Here is an 18,273-nt window from a genome sequence, read left to right as displayed (position 1 = left end):
GAATGTATCATGGTGGTGCCCTTGTGGGCTCCGCCCCTGGCTCTGCCCCCTTGAGGGGAGGTATAAAGAGCAGTTGCCCTGTAGGCGGTTCTCACTAGCAGAGCAGTCGCAAGCAGGCACTGTTCTAGTCAATTAAAGCCACTGTTCACTTCAACTCTCTGTCTCGCGTGAACTGATGGTCGCATCACTTTGTTAAACAAGTGTGTTTCCTTTATTGTTTCCTGGGATGTGATGCCACTGGCAATGCCAGTATTTGTTGCTCATGCCTAATTTTCCTTGAAATGATTGGCGCCCAGACCATTTCAGAGGTTAAGAGTCAACCACCTTGCTGTGGGTCTGGAGTCACACGCAGGCCAGACCAGGTAAGGACGGCAGATTTCCTTCCCTACAGAAAGGGAACCAGATGGGTGTCTACAACAACTGGTGATTTTTCCACGGTCACTACCGTTTTATTCCATTTTAATGAACAAAGCGAGTGAACCATGGTGGGATTTGAACCCATGTCCCCAGAGCATTAACCTGATGTCTGGCTAACTAATTCAGTGACATCACCGCTAACACCACCATCTCAATTCTAAATTGCTGATCCCTCATCATAAGATTATTTTTTTTCCGGAAACATTTTATTGAGGCATTTATAATTTTAACATGTTAACATTCTGAAGAACAGAACGGTCCGACACACGCAAAAACCCCACAGTAGCATACCCAACGTACCTCCGCCCTAACTCCTAGCTACCCATATATTAGATTCCCTGCCCTTATTCTCCACTTCCATGCCTCCCCTGCCCCCCCCCCCCCCCACCCGCCCTTCTGCTGATGGTCAGTTTTCCTTAAAGAAGTCGATGAGCGGCTGCCACCTCCGAGCGAATCCCTGTATTGAACCCCTTAAGGCGAACTTAATCTTCTCTAGCCTGAGAAACTCTGCCATGTCGCTGACCCAAACCTCCCTCCATCCCAGCAAAATCTGTCTCCGGGCCACCAGGGAGGCAAAGGCCAAAACGTCGGCCTATCTCCCCCGCTGGGCTCCCGGATCTTCCGACATTCCAAATATTGCCACCCTTCCATGACCTCTGACATGACATCTGAGAATCCCTGCCAAAATCCCCTCAGCTTCGGACAAGCCCAGAACATATGCACATGATTCGCAGGCCTTCCCCCGTACCGCCCACATCTGTCCTCCACCTCCTCAAAAAACCTGCTCATCCGGGCCACAGTCATATGAGCCCTGTGGACCACTTTGAACTGGATCAGGCTGAGCCTTGCACACGGCGAGGATGCATTGATTCTTTTCAGGGCCTTCTCCCATGGCCCGACTTCCAATTCCCCCCCAACTCGTCTTCCCACTTCCTCTTCACTGTTGTGTTATGTACTCTGGGATAACACAGGCTGCAACTGGATGCAGCTTTAATCAAAAGATACTCCAGACCTTGAAGTTAGTTCAATCTGATTTATTGAACTAGTAGCACAGTTAGCACAGTTCTCTATGAGTTCGACTTTCTGCTAACCTAAGTGTGGTTACTCTGTCTGAATGAACCAGACTAGCTCTTAGCCACGTGCTGGAGGTGTGATACTGTAAATACACCCTGACATCACTCTGTAGATGTTCATCAGTGGAAAGCGGCGGAGTGTGAGTGCCTCCTTTATAGTGTGATACCACCCCTGAGTGTCCTGCCTGTCATTGGTCATGTCGTGTCCTCTGTGTTCATTCGCTGCCTGTCTGTGCCTGTCTGTATATCATTATCTGCATGTCTGCATATCATGACATTCACCCCCCCAATTGGGACCCCTTTCCACTCCACCAATTCCTTATATATTTCCGCGACCCTCCCATCCCCAACCCCTGTTTTTGACATCACTTTATCCTGTAGTCCCCTTAGAGGGAGGCGAGGGAAGCTTGGAACCTGCCTCTGGACAAAGTCCCGTACCTGCAGGTACCGGAATCCGTTCCCACCCGGTAACTCAAACTCCTCCTCTAGCTCCTCCAGGCCTGGGAACCCCTCCCCAATGAAGAGATCCCCAAATCTCTCAATCCCTGCCCGCTGCCACATCCTAAAGCTCCCATCCAGCCCCCCCGGAGCAAACCAGTGATTGTCACAGATTGGTGACCATATCGACGCCCCCTCCAGTCTCATATGCTGCCTCCATTGCCCCCACACTCTTAGGGCTGCCACTGCCACTGGGCTTGTGGAGTACCGAGCCGGCGAGAATGGCAGAGGTGCTGTTATCAGAGTCTCCAGACTCGTGCCCTTACCAGATGCCGCCTCTACCCGCTGCCACACTAACCCCTCCCCCACTACCCACTTCCTAACCATCGGAATATTAGCTGCCCAGTAGTAATTAATAAAGTTTGGAAGGGCCAAGCCCTCCTCCCCGCGCTCCCGCTCAAGAAGGACCTTCTTCACCATCGGGGCTTTCCCGGCCCCTATAAAACCCGAGATCGCCGCGCTCATTTTCCTAAAAAATGCCTTGGGCATGAAGATTGGAAGACACTAAACCAGGAACAGCAATCTCGGGAGGACTGTCATTTTCACAGTCTGTATCCTCCCCGCCACTGACAGCAGGAGCACATACCAACTGCGGAAGTCCCTTTTCATTTGCTCAATCAACCTGCCCAAATTTGGTTTATGAAGCTGACCCAGTCCCTTGCCACTTGTATCCCCAGGTACCTAAAACTCCCTCCCACCACTTTGAATGGAATCTCCCTCAGTCTCCTCTCCTGCCCCCTTGCCTGGATCGCAAAAGCCTCATTCTTACCCATATTCAGTTTGTAACCTGAGAATGAACCAAATTCCTCCAGTATTCCCATAATTCCTGCAATCCCCTCCCCCCAACGGGTCTGTTATACACAGGACCAAATTGTCCGCATAGAGTGAGACCCTATGCTCCACCTCCCCTCTCACTATCCCCCACCAAATGTTCAATGTCCTTAGTGCCATTGCCAAAGGCTCTATGGCCAGGACAAACAGTAGTGGGGAAAGTGTGCACCCCTGCCTTGTCCCCCTGCACAGACTAAAATACTCTGACCAGACCCGTTGGTCCTTACATTTGCCATTGGTGCCTGATATTGCAACCGGACCCAATCCACAAATCCCTTCCCGAACCTGAACCTTCCCAGGTACCTCCACTCCACCCAATCATAGGCTTTCTCTGCATCCATGGCCACCACCACCTCAACCTCACGCCCCTCCGCAGCATCATTATCACATTTAGGAGCCGTCTAATATTGGACATCATGTGTCATCTCTTCACAAATCCCGTCTGGTCCTCCCCTATTACCTCCGGGACACAATCCTCTATGCGCATGGCCAAGATCTTTGCCAGCAATTTATCATCCACATTCAACAGGGAGATCGGCCTGTACGACCCACAGCTCTCCGGATCCTTATCCCGCTTCAAAATAAGGGAGATCGATGTCTGCGATAATGTTGGAGGGAGCACTCCCAGCTCCTTGGACTCATTAAAAGATCAGGAGCGGCCCTAGCAACCCGAAAATCTTTATAAAACTCAACCGGGTATCAGTCAGGTCCCGGGGCCTTATCCAATTTCATCGCCCCCAACCCGTCTCTCATGTTTGGGGCATATATAACCTCCCCAAGCCCAATTGGGGCTCCCAAACCCTCCACCAACTCCTCATCTATCCTCGGGAACTCCAGCCCCCCCCCCCCCCCCCCCCCCCCCCCCGCCAGGAATTGTTTCATCCCCTCCTCCCCGGCTGGGGATTCCGATTTATACAATTTACTATAAAACTCCCGGAACACATAATTTACCAGAACCACCTTCCCCCCTGTATCCCTCACTTTCCCAATTTCTCTCGTCACCTCCTGTTTCCTCAGCTGGTGCGCCAGCATCCTGCTGGCTTTTTCCCCATATTCATAAACCACCCCCTTTACCCTCCTCAACTGTCCCTCCGCCTTACCTGTGGACAGGAGCCCAAATTCCAGTTGCAGTCTCTGACGCTCCTTCAGAAGCCCGTCATCCGGAGACTCCGCATATCTCCTGTCTGCCTGTAAAATATCACCTACCAACCTGTCCAACTCCGCCCGCTCAGCCTTCTCCTTATGTGCCCGAATTGAGATGAATTCCCCCCAAATAACACCATCCCCGCCGAATCCTCACCTGTGTCATTGATCTTTATATATCCCCGAATGGTCTCCCTCACCCGCTCGCATACCTCCTCACCTGCTAACAGCCCCACACCCAACCTCCATTGAGGCCGTTGGGCCTTTCCTTTGTTGACTTGCAGGTTTCCCCAATACCGGTCATGATCCTCCAATCTTCTCTAAGTAACAGTGGAACTACAATAACAGTGGTTCACCACATTCACCCCCTGCTAAAAAAAAAGTCCAGCGGAGGTGAAGCAAACTTATAGATTAAGTCTATCAGGAGCTTTAACTGTCCGCTGTGATCTCCTCAGTCCCGGCTGTGGTGTGGGCACTGGTGTCGAGACCTGCGACTCCGGGAGCGTGTCGTCCTCTTCTTCTTTCAGAAGCGTCGACAGAGAGGGAGACAGTGTAGGCGCGGGGGCGATGGTAATGGAGGTAGACGGTGGAGGGTCAGGTGGGGAACCAGCGGGCGCCAGGTCCCGGAGGGAGACTGTGTCCTGCCGCCCATCCTGATGGGCCACGTAGGCATATTGTGGGTTAGCGTGGAGAAGCATAACCCGCTCGACCAGGGGATCGGTTTTGTGATTCCTCACATGCTTCCGGAGGAGGACAGGCCCTGTGGCTGTCAGCCAGGATGGGAGCGAGACCCCTGAGGTGGACTTCCTAGGGAAGACAAACATACGTCCGTGAGGGGTCTCGTTGGTGGCAGTACACAGAAGTGACCGGATAGAGTGGAGCGCATTGGGAAGGACCACCTGCCAGCGGGAGTCTGGAAGACTTCTAGACCGTAGGGCCAGGAGGACGGCCTTCCAGACCGTCACGTTCTACCTCTCCACCTGTCCATTTCCCTGGGGGTTGTAGCTGGTAATCCTGCTTGAGGCGATGCCCTTGCTGAGCAGGAACTGACGCAGCTCATCACTCATGAACGAGGAGCCCCGATCACTGTGGATGTAGGTGGGGAAAGCGAACAAGGTGAAGAGGCCGTGCAGGGCCTTGGTGACAGTGGCCGAGGTCATGTCAGGGCATGGGATGGCGAAGGGAAAACGTGAGTACTCATCAACGATGTTGAGGAAGTACACGTTACGGTCGGTGGAGGGGAGTGGCCCTTAGAAGTCGATGCTAAGGCACTCAAAGGAGCGGGAAGCCTTCACCAGGAGCGCTATGTCTGGCCGATAGAAGTGCGGTTTGCACTTCGCGCAGACCTGGCAGTCCCTGGTCATGGTTCTGACCTCCTCGATGGAGTAAGGCAGGTTGCGGGCCTTGACAAAATGAAAAAAACGGTGACCCCCGGGTGAAAGAGGTCATTGTGGAGGGCCCAAAGTCGGTCTACTTGTGCGCTGGCACATGTACTGCAGGACAGGGCATCTGGGGGCTCATTGAGCTTCCCAGGACGATACAAGATGTCGTAATTGTAGGTGAAGAGTTCGATCCTCCACCTCAGAATCTTGTCTTTCTTGATCCTGCCCCGCTGTGTATTATTGAACATGAAGGCAACCGACCGTTGGTCAGTGAGGAGAGTGAATCGCCTGCCGGCCAGGTAATGCCTCCAATGTCGCACAGCTTCCACAATGGCTTGGGCTTCTTTCTCGACGGAGGACTGTCGAATTTCGGAGCCCTGGAGGGTACGGGAAAAGAAGGCCATGGGTCTGCCTGCCTGATTGAAGGTAGCGGCCAGGGCAAAATCAGACGTATCGCTCTCCATCTGTAACGGGATGGACTCGTCCACAGTGTGCATCGTGGCCTTGGCAATGTCTGCCTTGATGCAGTTGAAGGCCAGGCGGGCCTCAGCCGACAGGGGGAAAAGGGTGGATTTGATGAGTGGGCGGGCCTTGTCCACATAGTTGGGGACCCACTGGGCATAGTACGAGAAGAACCCCAGGCATCTCTTCAGGGCTTTGGGGCAGTGGGGAAGGGGAAGTTCCAGAAAGGGGTGCATGCGGTCGGGATCGGGCCCTAGGACTCCATTTTTCACAACGTAGCCGAGGATGGCTAGGCGGGTTGTGTGGAAAACACACTTCTCCTAAGAAGACGTAAGAGTAAGGAGCTTGGCGGTGTGAAGGAAACGTCATGGTGCCGGCTCCTCTAAAGGATCGTTTAAAAGCGCATCCGCAAGAGCTCCAAAGCCAGGGCATCATTTCAAGGGTCACGGAACCAATAAACTGAGTCAGCTCCATGGTCTGTGTGAAGAAGCCCTCAGGTGAAATACGAATCTGTATCGATCCCACAGACCTCAATCGCAACATCATGAGGGAGCACTACCCGATCCCGAAGCAGGAAGAATTAACCTCTGAGATGGCACACGCCAAATTCTTTACCAAGCTGGCGCCTCAGATGGTTTCTGGCAGATTCAACTGGATGACTCCAGCAGGAAGCTCTGCACATTAAACACTCCATTCGGCAGGTACTGTTACAACCGCTTGCCTTTCGGTATCATTTCACCGCAGAATGGAGCAAATGATGGAGGGCATCGAGGGTGTGCGAGTCTATGTGGATGACGTGATAATCTGATCCACCACCCCCGAGGAGCACATAGATCGGCTCAAAAGGTCTTTAAAAGGGTCCACAAGAATGGCCTCAAGCTAAGCAGGGCCAAATGCTCATTTGGTCTGTCATCAATCAGATTTCTGGCTGACCAAATATCCCAGAAGGGTGAGCAACCTGATTCCGACAAAGTAACGGCAATCAATGCCATGAAGACCCCAGAGGACAAAAAGGTGGTACTACGCTTCCACCTGTTCGTACTACGCTGGGGATGGTGAATTTTCTGGGAAAATTCAATCCAAACATGGCATCCCACACCACAGCCCTCCGGCATCTGGTAAAAAAGACCACAGAATTCCAGTAGACACCAACACATCAAGCGGAATGGATGGAGCCTAAGGCAAAGCTCACCATGGCCCCAGTCATGGCGTTCTTTGACCCGACCAAGGAAACAAAAATATCCACGGACGCAAGCCAGGACGGCATTGGTGCTCCTCCAGAAAGATGACTCCTCGTCCTGGGCTCCAGTGGCATACGCATCGAGGGCCATGACTCAGACCGAGCAAAGGTACGCACAGATTGAAAAGGAGTGCCTGGGTCTCCTAACAGGAATCGTTAAATTCCACGATTACGTATACGGCCTGCCAAAGTTCACGGTGGAAACAGACCACAGACCCTTAGTCCACATCATCCAGAAGGATTTAAATGACATGACGTTCCGGCTACAGCGCATTCTTCTGCAACTCCGCCGATATGATTTCGACCTCATCTACACACCGGGCAAGGAGCTGATACCCACGGATGCCCTATCCAGATCCATCACCACGCCCTGCGAACATGTAGACTTCATTCACCAAATTGAGGCACAGGTGCAGATGTGCGCCAGCAACCTCCCGGCCACTGATGAACATGTCATCCAGATACGAGCAGAAACTGCCAAAGATCCCCCTCGCAAATAGGTGGTGCAAATCCTTAATGTCAAGGATGATTTGACGGTTGTTGAAGGGATCATTCTGAAACTGGATCGAATTGTTATCCCCCACAGCATGCAGGCCATGGTGCTCAAGCAGATCCATGAGGGTTACCTTGGAGTCGAGAAATACCGACTCAGAGCTCGACAGGCAGTTTACTGGCCTGGGATCAGTCAGGACATCTCCAACATGGTCCTCAATTGCACCACATGCCAGAGATTCCAACCATCTCAGCCCAAGGAGACGCTCCAACAACATGAGTTTGTGACCACTCCATGGGCCAAGGTGGGAATAGACCGCTTTCATGCAAATGGGCGTGACTATGTACTTCTGATGGATTACTTTTCAAACTACCCAGAAGTTGTGAAGCTGTTGGACCTCACGTCAAACTCAGTCATCAAGGCCTGCAAGGAGACATTTGCCAGGCACGGTATACCACTCACAGTGATGAGCGACAACGGTCAATGTTTCCACAGCTAAGAGTGGTCCAACCACTTCAAACATGTCACATCCAGTCCCCATTACCCGCAGTCAAACGGGAAGGTGGAAAAAGGGGTCCACATTGTCAAGCAGCTGCTCTACAAGGCTGCAGACTCTGCATCTGATTTTAACCTTGCACTGTTGGCATACCGGGCAACCCCTCTGTCGACTGGTCTGTCTCCGGCTCAACTACTTATGAATCGCAACCTGCAGACAACTGCTCCAGCCATCCACGTTCCAGACCTTGATCTCCTCACGGTGCTAAGAAAAGTGCAGCGACTCAGGGACCAGCAGAAGATCACGTATGATGCTCATGCCGCTGATTTGCCTGTGCTGGCTCCAGAAGATGTTGTTCGCATCAAGCTGCCTGAGGGAGGTTGGTCAGCCCCAGTTGTTGTTGTATGACAGGCTGCCCCCAGGTCTTTTGTTGTTCGCATGGCTGATGGCTCCATTCTCAGGCACAACAGAAGGGCACTGCGCAAAAATTGCCTGCCCACCACCACCTGACCACACCCCTCCGTATGTCGAGCCGCCTCCTCCGGACATTTCAAACCACGAGCCCGCCAATCTGGAAGCAAATTTGCCTGTCGAGACATCAGCGTCCCCCCCCCCCCCCCCCCCCCCCCCCCCCGCCACCTCTGAGGTGGTCGACAAGAATCCATCGCCCACCACAAAGACTGGACTTATAGACTTTAACTGTGTAAATTGTGTTCACCTTGTTCTGTACATGCACGATAGACACCTGCCCATGTATATATGTTCACTCATTCACCATTTTGCACATAGTCACACATATAAATACAAGCACACAGCCACAAGCATCCAAAATTTATTTAAAAAGGGCAGATGTCATAATATGCACTCATGTTCATAATGAGACCAGCAGTGATGGACACACACAGGAACCAATCACCACACAGAATACAGAACAACCAATCACCAGGCAGGACACTACAGGGTACATTACCTGTATAAAAAACACGAGGCAGGAAGGCTCGGCCTCTTTGTACTGGTGATAGCTGTAGCAACCGTCAGGGTGCAATGTACAGTCAGCATCTACTACACATGGCACAGAGCAAGTCTGAGCAAGCCAGACTAAGGTTAGCAAACTTAGATTAATAGAGTGTCGACCCACAGCGAACTGTGTACATGACTCGGCAAGTTCAATAAAGCAGTGTTGAACCATCTACAGCGTTGGAAGCCTGTTTTCAAGTGATACTGCATCGAGTTGCAGTCCGTATTAATCCAACATACATAACACATCACCGTTCAGTGCCTCATTGTGAGTCAGACTGTACTGTTGTAAATGACCAACTTAGTCAACTAGTCACCAATGATCTACTGATCCAGTTCACCTGACATTAATTAAAGATATGACTCGTCACGGATGAGTGGGTTTTTCCAGGAGGTATAGGATAGGTACAGGTGGTGTTCACAGGGTCCGGCAAATAACACGCACATGCTCTGGTCTTGCCCTAAGCTCATGTATCTCTGGATTTCCTTCTTCAGCGCCAAGTCATGAATTCTCAGAATTGATTTTAGCCTTAGTCTTTGGTGATTCTCTTCGGGGTCTTGGACCTGCTGGAGCTACAGACGGGGGGGGGGGCAGGCAAATGCTCTGGCCTTCGCTTCGCTGATACCCTGAAGGCGGGTTCTGTCTGGATGGAGGACTCCGTATCCACCCAGTGCTTCGTCGTGGTTAAGTGACCTAATGGAGATCTTTCATTTAGAAAAGGTCAAGTACATCATGAGGGCTTTATTCGAGGTGCGGCAGTCATTCATTTCCTATTTCGGGGAACTGCTCGCCGTCAGATGTCAGGGGTAAGGGGGGACTTTGGGGTTTGTTTTGAGTCTTTGTCATGGTTGTTTTTTTGGGGGGTGGGGGTGTTGATAACTGTAATTGTTGTGTAATTTGTAACTTTATGTTATTGAAAAATTTCTCTTAATAAAAATATTTAAATCAAAGATATGGCTCAATCCTAAGAGACCTGTTGTGGAAGCAGATGTGAGTAACACAGTTTACATTCCATTCAAAGCCCATATGTAGTTAATTCAGGTCTGAATCAATGTGCTTCTTTGAATGTACGGACTTCCCCAGAGGACTGTGGGTTATAGATTTGGAAACAGTTTTTCTGGGAATATCAATGTTACCCTTTGACCCCAGTTATAACTTTTACAGCAGTGGGAAATGTGGTTTGTGTATCCACTGTCCCATTCTCTAACTCCATGCATTAATTTGTCCACTACAGGAGTCGCTACAAGAGATTGAAGAGAACGCTTTTACAGTTTGGAACTGCTGTGGTCATCTCACGAGCTGTTGCTCACAGGAGAAGCAAACAGGTTGGAAAGTAATTATCTCACATTTGATGACAGCCTCTCCTCCCTAACACCCCACCTATTCTCCGCTCAGCTTATTTCCCCTCCCCTCTTCCCCATAGCTACCACATTCAGTGAGTGATTTGATTTATAGACACATGTGCCAAGGCACAGTGAAAAGTATTGTTCTGCATGCAGTCCAGGCAGATCGTTACACACATGAAAAATAAAGGACATACGATAAATACACAATGTAAATACATAGGCATAGACATGGACATACGTGCTACAACAGTAGGGAAGATGCCTAGAGAGATCAGTTCAGTCCATAAGAGGGCCATTGACAAGTCTGGTAACAGTGGGGAAGAAGCTGTTTTTGAATTTGTTAATGTGTGTTCTCAGACTTTCCTATCTACTGCCTGATGGAAGAAGTTGGAAGAATGAATAAGCTGGGTGGGAGGGGAATTTGATTATGCTGCTGGAGATTCTGAGAGGTGAGAGGAGCTGGAGATTCAGAGAGCGTGAGAGGAGCCGGTGATTGAGAGAAGTGAGAGGAGCCGGAGATTCTGAGAGTGTGAGAGGAGACGGAGAATCTGAGAGGCGAGAGGAGCAGGAGATTCAGAGAGCGTGAGAGGAGTCGGAGATTCAGAGAGCGTGAGAGGAGCCGGAGATTCAAAGAGGTGAGAGGAGCCGGAGATTCTGAGAGTGTGAGAGGAGCCGGAGATGGGATGAGAGAAGACTGGGAGCAAAGGAATGAGAAGGTAGACTGGGAGCAAAGGCTTTAAGGTGAAACAGTTGAGGAACAGTGGAGAAACTTCCAAGCGATTTTTCACAGTGCTCAGCAAAGGTTTATACCAACAAAAAAGAAAGACGGTAGAAAGAGGGAAAATCGACCGTGGATATCTGAGGAAATAAGGGCAGTATCAAATTGAAGGAAAAAGCATACAAAGTGGCAAAGATTAGTGGGAGACTAGAGGACTGAGAAATCTTTAGGGGGCAACAGAAAGCTACTAAAAAAGCTATAAAGAAGAGTAAGATAGATTATGGGAGTAAACTTGCTCAGAATGTAAAAACAGACAGTAAATGTTTCTACAAATATATAAAACAAAAAAGAGTGGCTAAGGTAAATATTGGTCCTTTAGAGGATGAGAAGGGAGATTTAATAATGGGAGATGAGGAAACGGCTGAGGAACTGAACAGGTTTTTTGGGTCGGTCTTCACATTGGAAGACACAAATAACATGCCAGTGACTGATAGAAATGAGGCTATGACAGGTGAGGACCTTGAGATGATTGTTATCACTAAGGAAGTAGTGATGGGCAAGCTAATGGGGCTATAGGTAGACAGGTCTCCTGGCCTTGATGGAATGCATCCCAGAGTGCTAAAAGAGTTGGCTCAGGAAATTGCAAATGCACTAGTGATAATTTACCAAAATGCACTAGACTCTGGGGTGGTCCCGGAGGATTGGAAATTAGCAAACGTGAAGGCGAATGGAGTTTTGTCCTTCTTTGCGAGAGGGATGGAGTTTAAGACTAGGGAGGTTATGCTGCAATTGTATAAGGTGTTAGTGAGGCCACACCTGGAGTATTGTATTCAGTTTTGGTCTCCTTACCTGAGAAAGGACGGACTGGAACTGGAGGGTGTGCAGAGGAGATTCACTGGTTAATCTCAGAGTTGAAGGGGTTGGATTACGAGGAGAGGTTGAGTAGACTGGGACTGTACTCGTTGGAATTTAGAAGTGTGCGGGGGGGATCTCATAGAAACATATAAAATTATGAAGGTAATAGATAGGATAGATGCGGGCAGGTTGTTTCCACTGGCGGGTGAAATCAGAACTAAGGGGCATAGCCTCAAAATAAGGGGAAGTAGATTTAGGACTGAGCTTAGGAGGAACTTCTTCACCCAAAGAGTTGTGAATCTATGGAATTCCTTGCCCAGTGAAGCAGTTGAAGCTCCTTCATTAAATGTTTTTAAGATAGATACTTTTTTGAAGAATAAAGGGGAGCGCGAGAGGAGTCGGAGATTCAGAGAGTGTGAGAGGAGCCGGGGATTCTGAGAGTGTGAGAGGAGCCGGGGATTCTGAGAGCGTGAGAGGAGCCGGAGATTCAGAGAGTGTGAGAGGAGCCGGGGATTCTGAGAGCGTGAGAGGAGCCGGAGATTCTGAGAGGTGAGAGGAGGCAGAGATTCAGAGTGCGCGAGAGGAGCCGGAGATTCAGAGAGAGTGCGAGGAGCCGGAGATTCAGAGAGGTGAGAGGAGCTGGAGATTCAGAGAGCGTGAGAGGAGCCGGTGATTCAGAGAGCGTGAGAGGAGCAGGAGATTCTGAGATGTGAGAAATGAATTGAAAATGAAAATCGCTTGTCACAAGTAGGCTTCAAATGAAGTTAATGTGAAAAGCCCCTAGTCGCCATATTCCGGCGCCTGTTCGGGTAGGCTGGTACGGGAGGAGCCGGAGATTGAGAGAGGTGAGAGGAGCCGGAGATTCTGAGAGCGCGAGAGGTGACCGAGATTCTGAGATGTGAGTGGGGCTGGATGATTCAGAGAGGTGAGAGGAGCCGGAGATTCTGAGAGTGTGAGAGGAACCGCAGATTCTGAGACCGTGAGAGGAGCCAGAGATTCAGAGAGTGGGAGAGAAACTGGAGATTCTGAGAGGTGAGAGGAGCCGGAGGTTCTGAGAGGTGAGAGGAACTGGAAATTCAGAGAGGGTGAGAGGAGCCGGAGATTCAGAGAGTGTGAGAGGAACCGGAGATTCTGAGAGGTGAGAGGAACTGGAGATTCAGAGAGCGTGAGAGGAGCCGGAGATTCTGAGAGTGTGAGAGGTGACCGAGATTCTGAGATGTGAGTGGGGCTGGATGATTCAGAGAGGTGAGAGGAGCCGGAGATTCTGAGTGTGAGAGGAACCGCAGATTCTGAGACCGTGAGAGGAGCCAGAGATTCAGAGAGTGGGAGAGGAACTGGAGATTCTGAGAGGTGAGAGGAGCCGGAGATTCTGAGAGTGTGAGAGGAGCCGGAGATTCTGAGAGGTGAGAGGAGCCGGAGATTCTGAGACCGTGAGAGGAGCCAGAGATTCAGAGAGTGTGAGAGGAACTGGAGATTCTGAGAGGTGAGAGGAGCCGGAGATTCAGAGAGTGTTAGAGGAGGCGGAGATTCTGAGAGTGTGAGAGGAACCGCATATTCTGAGTGGTGAGAGGAACTGGAGATTCAGAGAGTGTGAGAGGAACTGGAGATTCAGAGAGCGTGAGAGGAACTAGTGATTCTGAGAGTGTGAGAGGAACCGGAGATTCAGAGAGCGTGAGAGGAGCTGATGATTCAGAGAGTGTGAGAGGAGCCAGAGATTCTGAGAGTCTGAGAGGAACCGGAGATTCAGAGAGTGTGAGAGGAACTGGAGATTCTGAGAGGTGAGAGGAACTGGAGATTCTGAGAGGTGAGAGGAACTGGAGATTCTGAGAGGTGAGAGGAGCCGGAGATTCTGAGAGGTGAGAGGAACTGGAGATCCTGAGAGGTGAGAGGAACTGGAGATTCTGAGAGGTGAGAGGAGCCGGAGATTCTGAGAGGTGAGAGGAACTGGAGATTCAGAGAGGTGAGAGGAGCCGGAGATTCTGAGAGGTGAGAGGAGCCGGAGATTCTGAGAGGTGAGAGGAACTGGAGATTCTGAGAGTGTGAGAGGAGTCGGAGATTCAGAGAGCGTGAGAGGAGTCGGAGATTCAGAGAGTGTGAGAGGAGTCGGAGATTCTGAGAGTGTGAGAGGAACCGGAGATTGAGGGCGGTGCGAGGAACCGGAGATTCTGAGAGCGCGAGAGGAGTCAGAGATTCAGAGAGCGTGAGAGGAGCCGGAGATTCAGAGAGCGAGAGAGGATTCGGAGATTCTGAGAGCGTGAGAGGAACCGGAGATTGAGGGGAGTGAGAGGAACCGGAGATTCTGAGAGCGTGATAGCAGCCGAAGATTCAGAGAGCGAGAGAGGAGCCGGAGATTCTGAGAGGTGAGAGGAACCGGAGATTCTGAGAGGTGAGAGGAACCGGAAATTCAGAGAGGTGAGAGGAACCGGAGATTCAGAGAGGTGAGAGGAGCCGGAGATTCAGAGAGCGTGAGAGGAGCCAGAGATTCTGAGAGCGTGAGAGGAACCGGCGATTCAGAGAGTTTGAGAGGAACCGAAGATTCTGAGAGTGTGAGAGGAGCCGGAGATTCAGAGAGTGTGAGCGGAGCCGGAGATTCTGAGAGCGGGAGAGGAGCCGGAGATTCTGAGAGTGTGAGAGGAGCCGCAGATTCAGAGAGCGTGAGAGGAGCCGGAGATTGAGAGAGGTGAGAGGAGTCGGAGATTCAGAGATGTGAGAAATGAAATGAAAATGAAAATCGCTTATTGTCACAAGTAGGCTTCAAATGAAGTTACTGTGAAAAGCCCCTAGTCGCCACATTCCGGCGCCTGTTCGGGGAGGCTGGCACGGACGGAGCCGGAGATTGAGGGAGGTGAGAGGAGCCGGAGAATCTGAGAGCGTGAGAGGAGCCCGAGATTCTGAGATGTGAGTGGGGCTGGATGATTCAGAGAGGTGAGAGGAGCCGGAGATTCTGAGAGTGTGAGAGGAACTGGAGATTCAGAGAGGTGAGACGAACCGGAGATTCTGAGAGGTGAGCGGAAACGGAGATTCAGAGAGCGCGAGAGGAGCTGATGATTCAGAAAGCGTGAGAGGAGCCGGAGATTCTGAGAGCGCGAGAGGAGCCGGAGATTCTGAGAGGTGAGAGGAACCGATGATTCAGAGAGCGAGAGAGGAGCCAGAAATTCAGTGAGCACGAGAGGAGCCGGAGATTCTGAGAGTGTGAGAGGAGCCGCAGATTCAGAGAGCGTGAGAGGAGCCGGAGTTTCTGAGAGGTGAGCGGAACCGAAGATTCTGAGAGTGTGAGAGGAACCGCAGATTCAGAGAGCGTGAGAGGAGCCGGAGATTCTGAGAGCGGGAGAGGAGCCGGAGGTTCTGAGAGTGTGAGAGGAACCGGATATTCAGAGAGCGTGAGAGGAGCCGGAGATTGAGAGAGGTGAGAGGAGTCGGAGATTCAGAGATGTGAGAATGGAATAAAAATGAAAATCACTTATTGTCACAAGTAGGCTTCAAATGAAGTTACTGTGAAAAGCCCCTAGTCGCCACATTCCGGCGCCTGTTCGGGGAGGCTGGTACGGAAGGAGCCGGAGATTGAGGGAGGTGAGAGGAGCCGGAGATTCTGAGAGCGCGAGAGAAGCCCGAGATTCTGAGATATGAGTGGGGCTGGATGATTCAGAGAGGTGAGACGAACCGGAGATTTTGAGAGGTGAGAGGAAATGGAGATTCAGTGAGCGTGAGGGGAGCCAATGATTCAGAGAGCGTGAGAGAAGCCGGAGATTCTGAGAGCGCGAGAGGAGCCGGCGATTCTGAGAGGTGAGAGGAACCGATGATTCAGAGAGCGAGAGAGGAGCCAGAAATTCAGAGAGCACGAGAGGAGCCGGAGATTCTGAGAGTGTGAGAGGAACCGCAGATTCAGAGAGTGTGAGAGGAGCCGGAGATTCTGAGAGCGCGAGAGGAGCCGGTGATTCTGAGAGGTGAGAGGAGCCGGAGATTCAAAGAGTATGAGAGGAGACGGAGATTCTGAGAGTGTGAGAGGAGCCGGAGATTCTGAGAGTGTGAGAGGAACCGGAGATTCAGAGAGCGTGAGAGGAGCCGGAGATTGTGAGAGGTGAGAGGAGCCGAAGATTCTGAGAGCGTGAGAGGAGCTGGAGATTGAGAGAGGTGAGAGGAACCGGAGATTGAGAGAGGTGAGAGGCGCCGGAGATTCAGAGAGCGAGAAGGGCCGGCGATTCAGAGACTGTGAGAGGAGCCGGTGATTCAGCAAGCGTGAGAGGAGCCGATGATTCAGAGAGTGTGAGAGGAACGGGAGATTCTGAGAGCGTGAGAGGAGCTGATGATTCAGAGAGCGTGAGAGGAACCGGAGATTCTGAGACCGTGAGAGGAGCCGGTGATTCTTGAGTGGTGAGAGGAGCCGGAGATTCTGAGAGATGAGAGGAACCGGAGATTCTGAGAGGTGAGAGGAGCTGGAGATTCAGAGAGCGCGAGAGGAGCCGGAGATTCTGAGAGCGTGAGAGGAGCGGGAGATTGTGAGAGGTGAGAGGAGCCGAAGATTCTGAGAGCGTGAGAGGAGCTGGAGATTGAGAGAGGTGAGAGGAACCGGAGATTGAGAGAGGTGAGAGGCGCCGGAGATTCAGAGAGCGAGAAGGGCCGGCGATTCAGAGACTGTGAGAGGAGCCGGTGATTCAGCAAGCGTGAGAGGAGCCGATGATTCAGAGAGTGTGAGAGGAACGGGAGATTCTGAGAGCGTGAGAGGAGCTGATGATTCAGAGAGCGTGAGAGGAACCGGAGATTCTGAGACCGTGAGAGGAGCCGGTGATTCTTGAGTGGTGAGAGGAGCCGGAGATTCTGAGAGATGAGAGGAACCGGAGATTCTGAGAGGTGAGAGGAGCTGGAGATTCAGAGAGCGCGAGAGGAGCCGGAGATTCTGAGAGCGTGAGAGGAGCTTGAGATTGAGAGAGGTGAGAGGAGCCGGAGATTCAGAGAGCGTGAGAGGAGCCGGAGATTCTGAGAGCCTGAGAGGAGCTGGAGATTGAGAGAGGTGAGAGGAGCCGGAAATTCAGAGAGCGTGATAGCAGCCGGAGATTCTGAGAGCGCGAGGGAGGAGATGACTCAACATTTGGAAAGACAAAGCTCAATCCACTATTGTCAGCATGATTTTATGAGGGGTACGTCATGCTTGACAAACTTGCTTGAGTTCTTTGAGGATGTAACCCACAAGGTGGATAATTGAGAATCTGTGGATGTATATCTAGACTTCCAGAGGGCGTTTGATAATGTGCCACATAAAAGACTGATCCAGAAGGTGAGATCGCAGGGGATGAGTGGTAGAGTACTAGATTGGATTGAGGTTTTGCTAAATGACAGAAAGCAGAGGGTTGGGATAAATGGGTCCTTCTCTGGGAGGCGAACTGTAACCAGCGGGGTGCTGCAGATTTCAGTCCTCAGATCTCAACTGTTTACAATTTATATAAATAATCTTCAAAGATGGGACAGAGATAAAAACATAGCATAATTTGCGGATGATACTAAAATAGGTGGGAAAACAGGCAGCGAAGAGGAGAAGAATTTACAGGTGGATATTGTCATGTGAGAGGACCTTTAAGAAATGGGTGTTATTATAGATTAACTGCAGTGCGTGTACCTTTAAGTAATGGGTGTTTATTACTGCAGTGATGTCAGAGTGTGGGTGGAGCTAGGCTGTCTGTCAGCTTTTAGTTTCATTTTAAGAAAAGCTTGGGTGTGTCTGTGATTTTTGGTTTCGTTTTCAGTGTTGGAGCTGAAGCCAGACAAAGCAGGTGTACTGTTCTCTCTACCATGAAAAGACTACCTCTTGATCATTTCGTGAATTCAGAATTATAAATGTTCTCAGTAGTGAATGTAAACCTGACGTGCTTCTGTTCAAAGGTTTTGTTTTAAGTCTTATGGATGTTAAAAGAAAAGCTCAAGGATTACTTAGTGTTGTATTCTTTGGGGGTTGTATTTGAATTGATGGTTGCTAAGATGTTCACTGTATGTTTTAAAAAGGTTAACTTGAGTTCATAGAATAAACATTGTTTTGCTTTAAAAAATACTTTTCCATTTCTGCTGTACCACACCTGTAGAGTGGGCCGTGTGCTCCCCATATTAAAAGTTGTGGGTCAGGTGAATGCCATGATACACTTTGGGGTTCTCTTAACCCTGGCCCATAACAAATTGGAGGCTCATCCAGGATAAAAGTCTATCTATTGGATTGGCTTAGCGAACTTAAAGACAGTGAGGGGTGTGCATATTGTGGTTGCTTTTCAGATGTGGTATTCTAGTTTAAGTGGGGAGTGTGTTGTGGACAATGGCT

At 50.6% G+C, this 18,273-nt stretch overlaps 1 protein-coding gene across 1 annotated transcript in view; it reads left to right on the top strand.

The window, feature by feature from the left end:
• myo15b (myosin XVB) overlaps positions 1-18,273 on the top strand; it is a 462,078-nt gene that overhangs the window by 223,325 nt on the left and 220,480 nt on the right. Inside the window, exon 11 of the mRNA XM_072481964.1 lies at positions 10,288-10,378. Coding sequence (XP_072338065.1) covers positions 10,288-10,378 — 91 coding nt within the window. The remainder of the gene's footprint in view (positions 1-10,287; positions 10,379-18,273) is intronic.

This window comes from Scyliorhinus torazame, chromosome 18 (genome assembly GCF_047496885.1).
Source record: "Scyliorhinus torazame isolate Kashiwa2021f chromosome 18, sScyTor2.1, whole genome shotgun sequence".
Classification (NCBI taxonomy): domain Eukaryota; kingdom Metazoa; phylum Chordata; class Chondrichthyes; order Carcharhiniformes; family Scyliorhinidae; genus Scyliorhinus; species Scyliorhinus torazame.
This window is presented reverse-complemented; position numbering and strand designations above follow the sequence as displayed.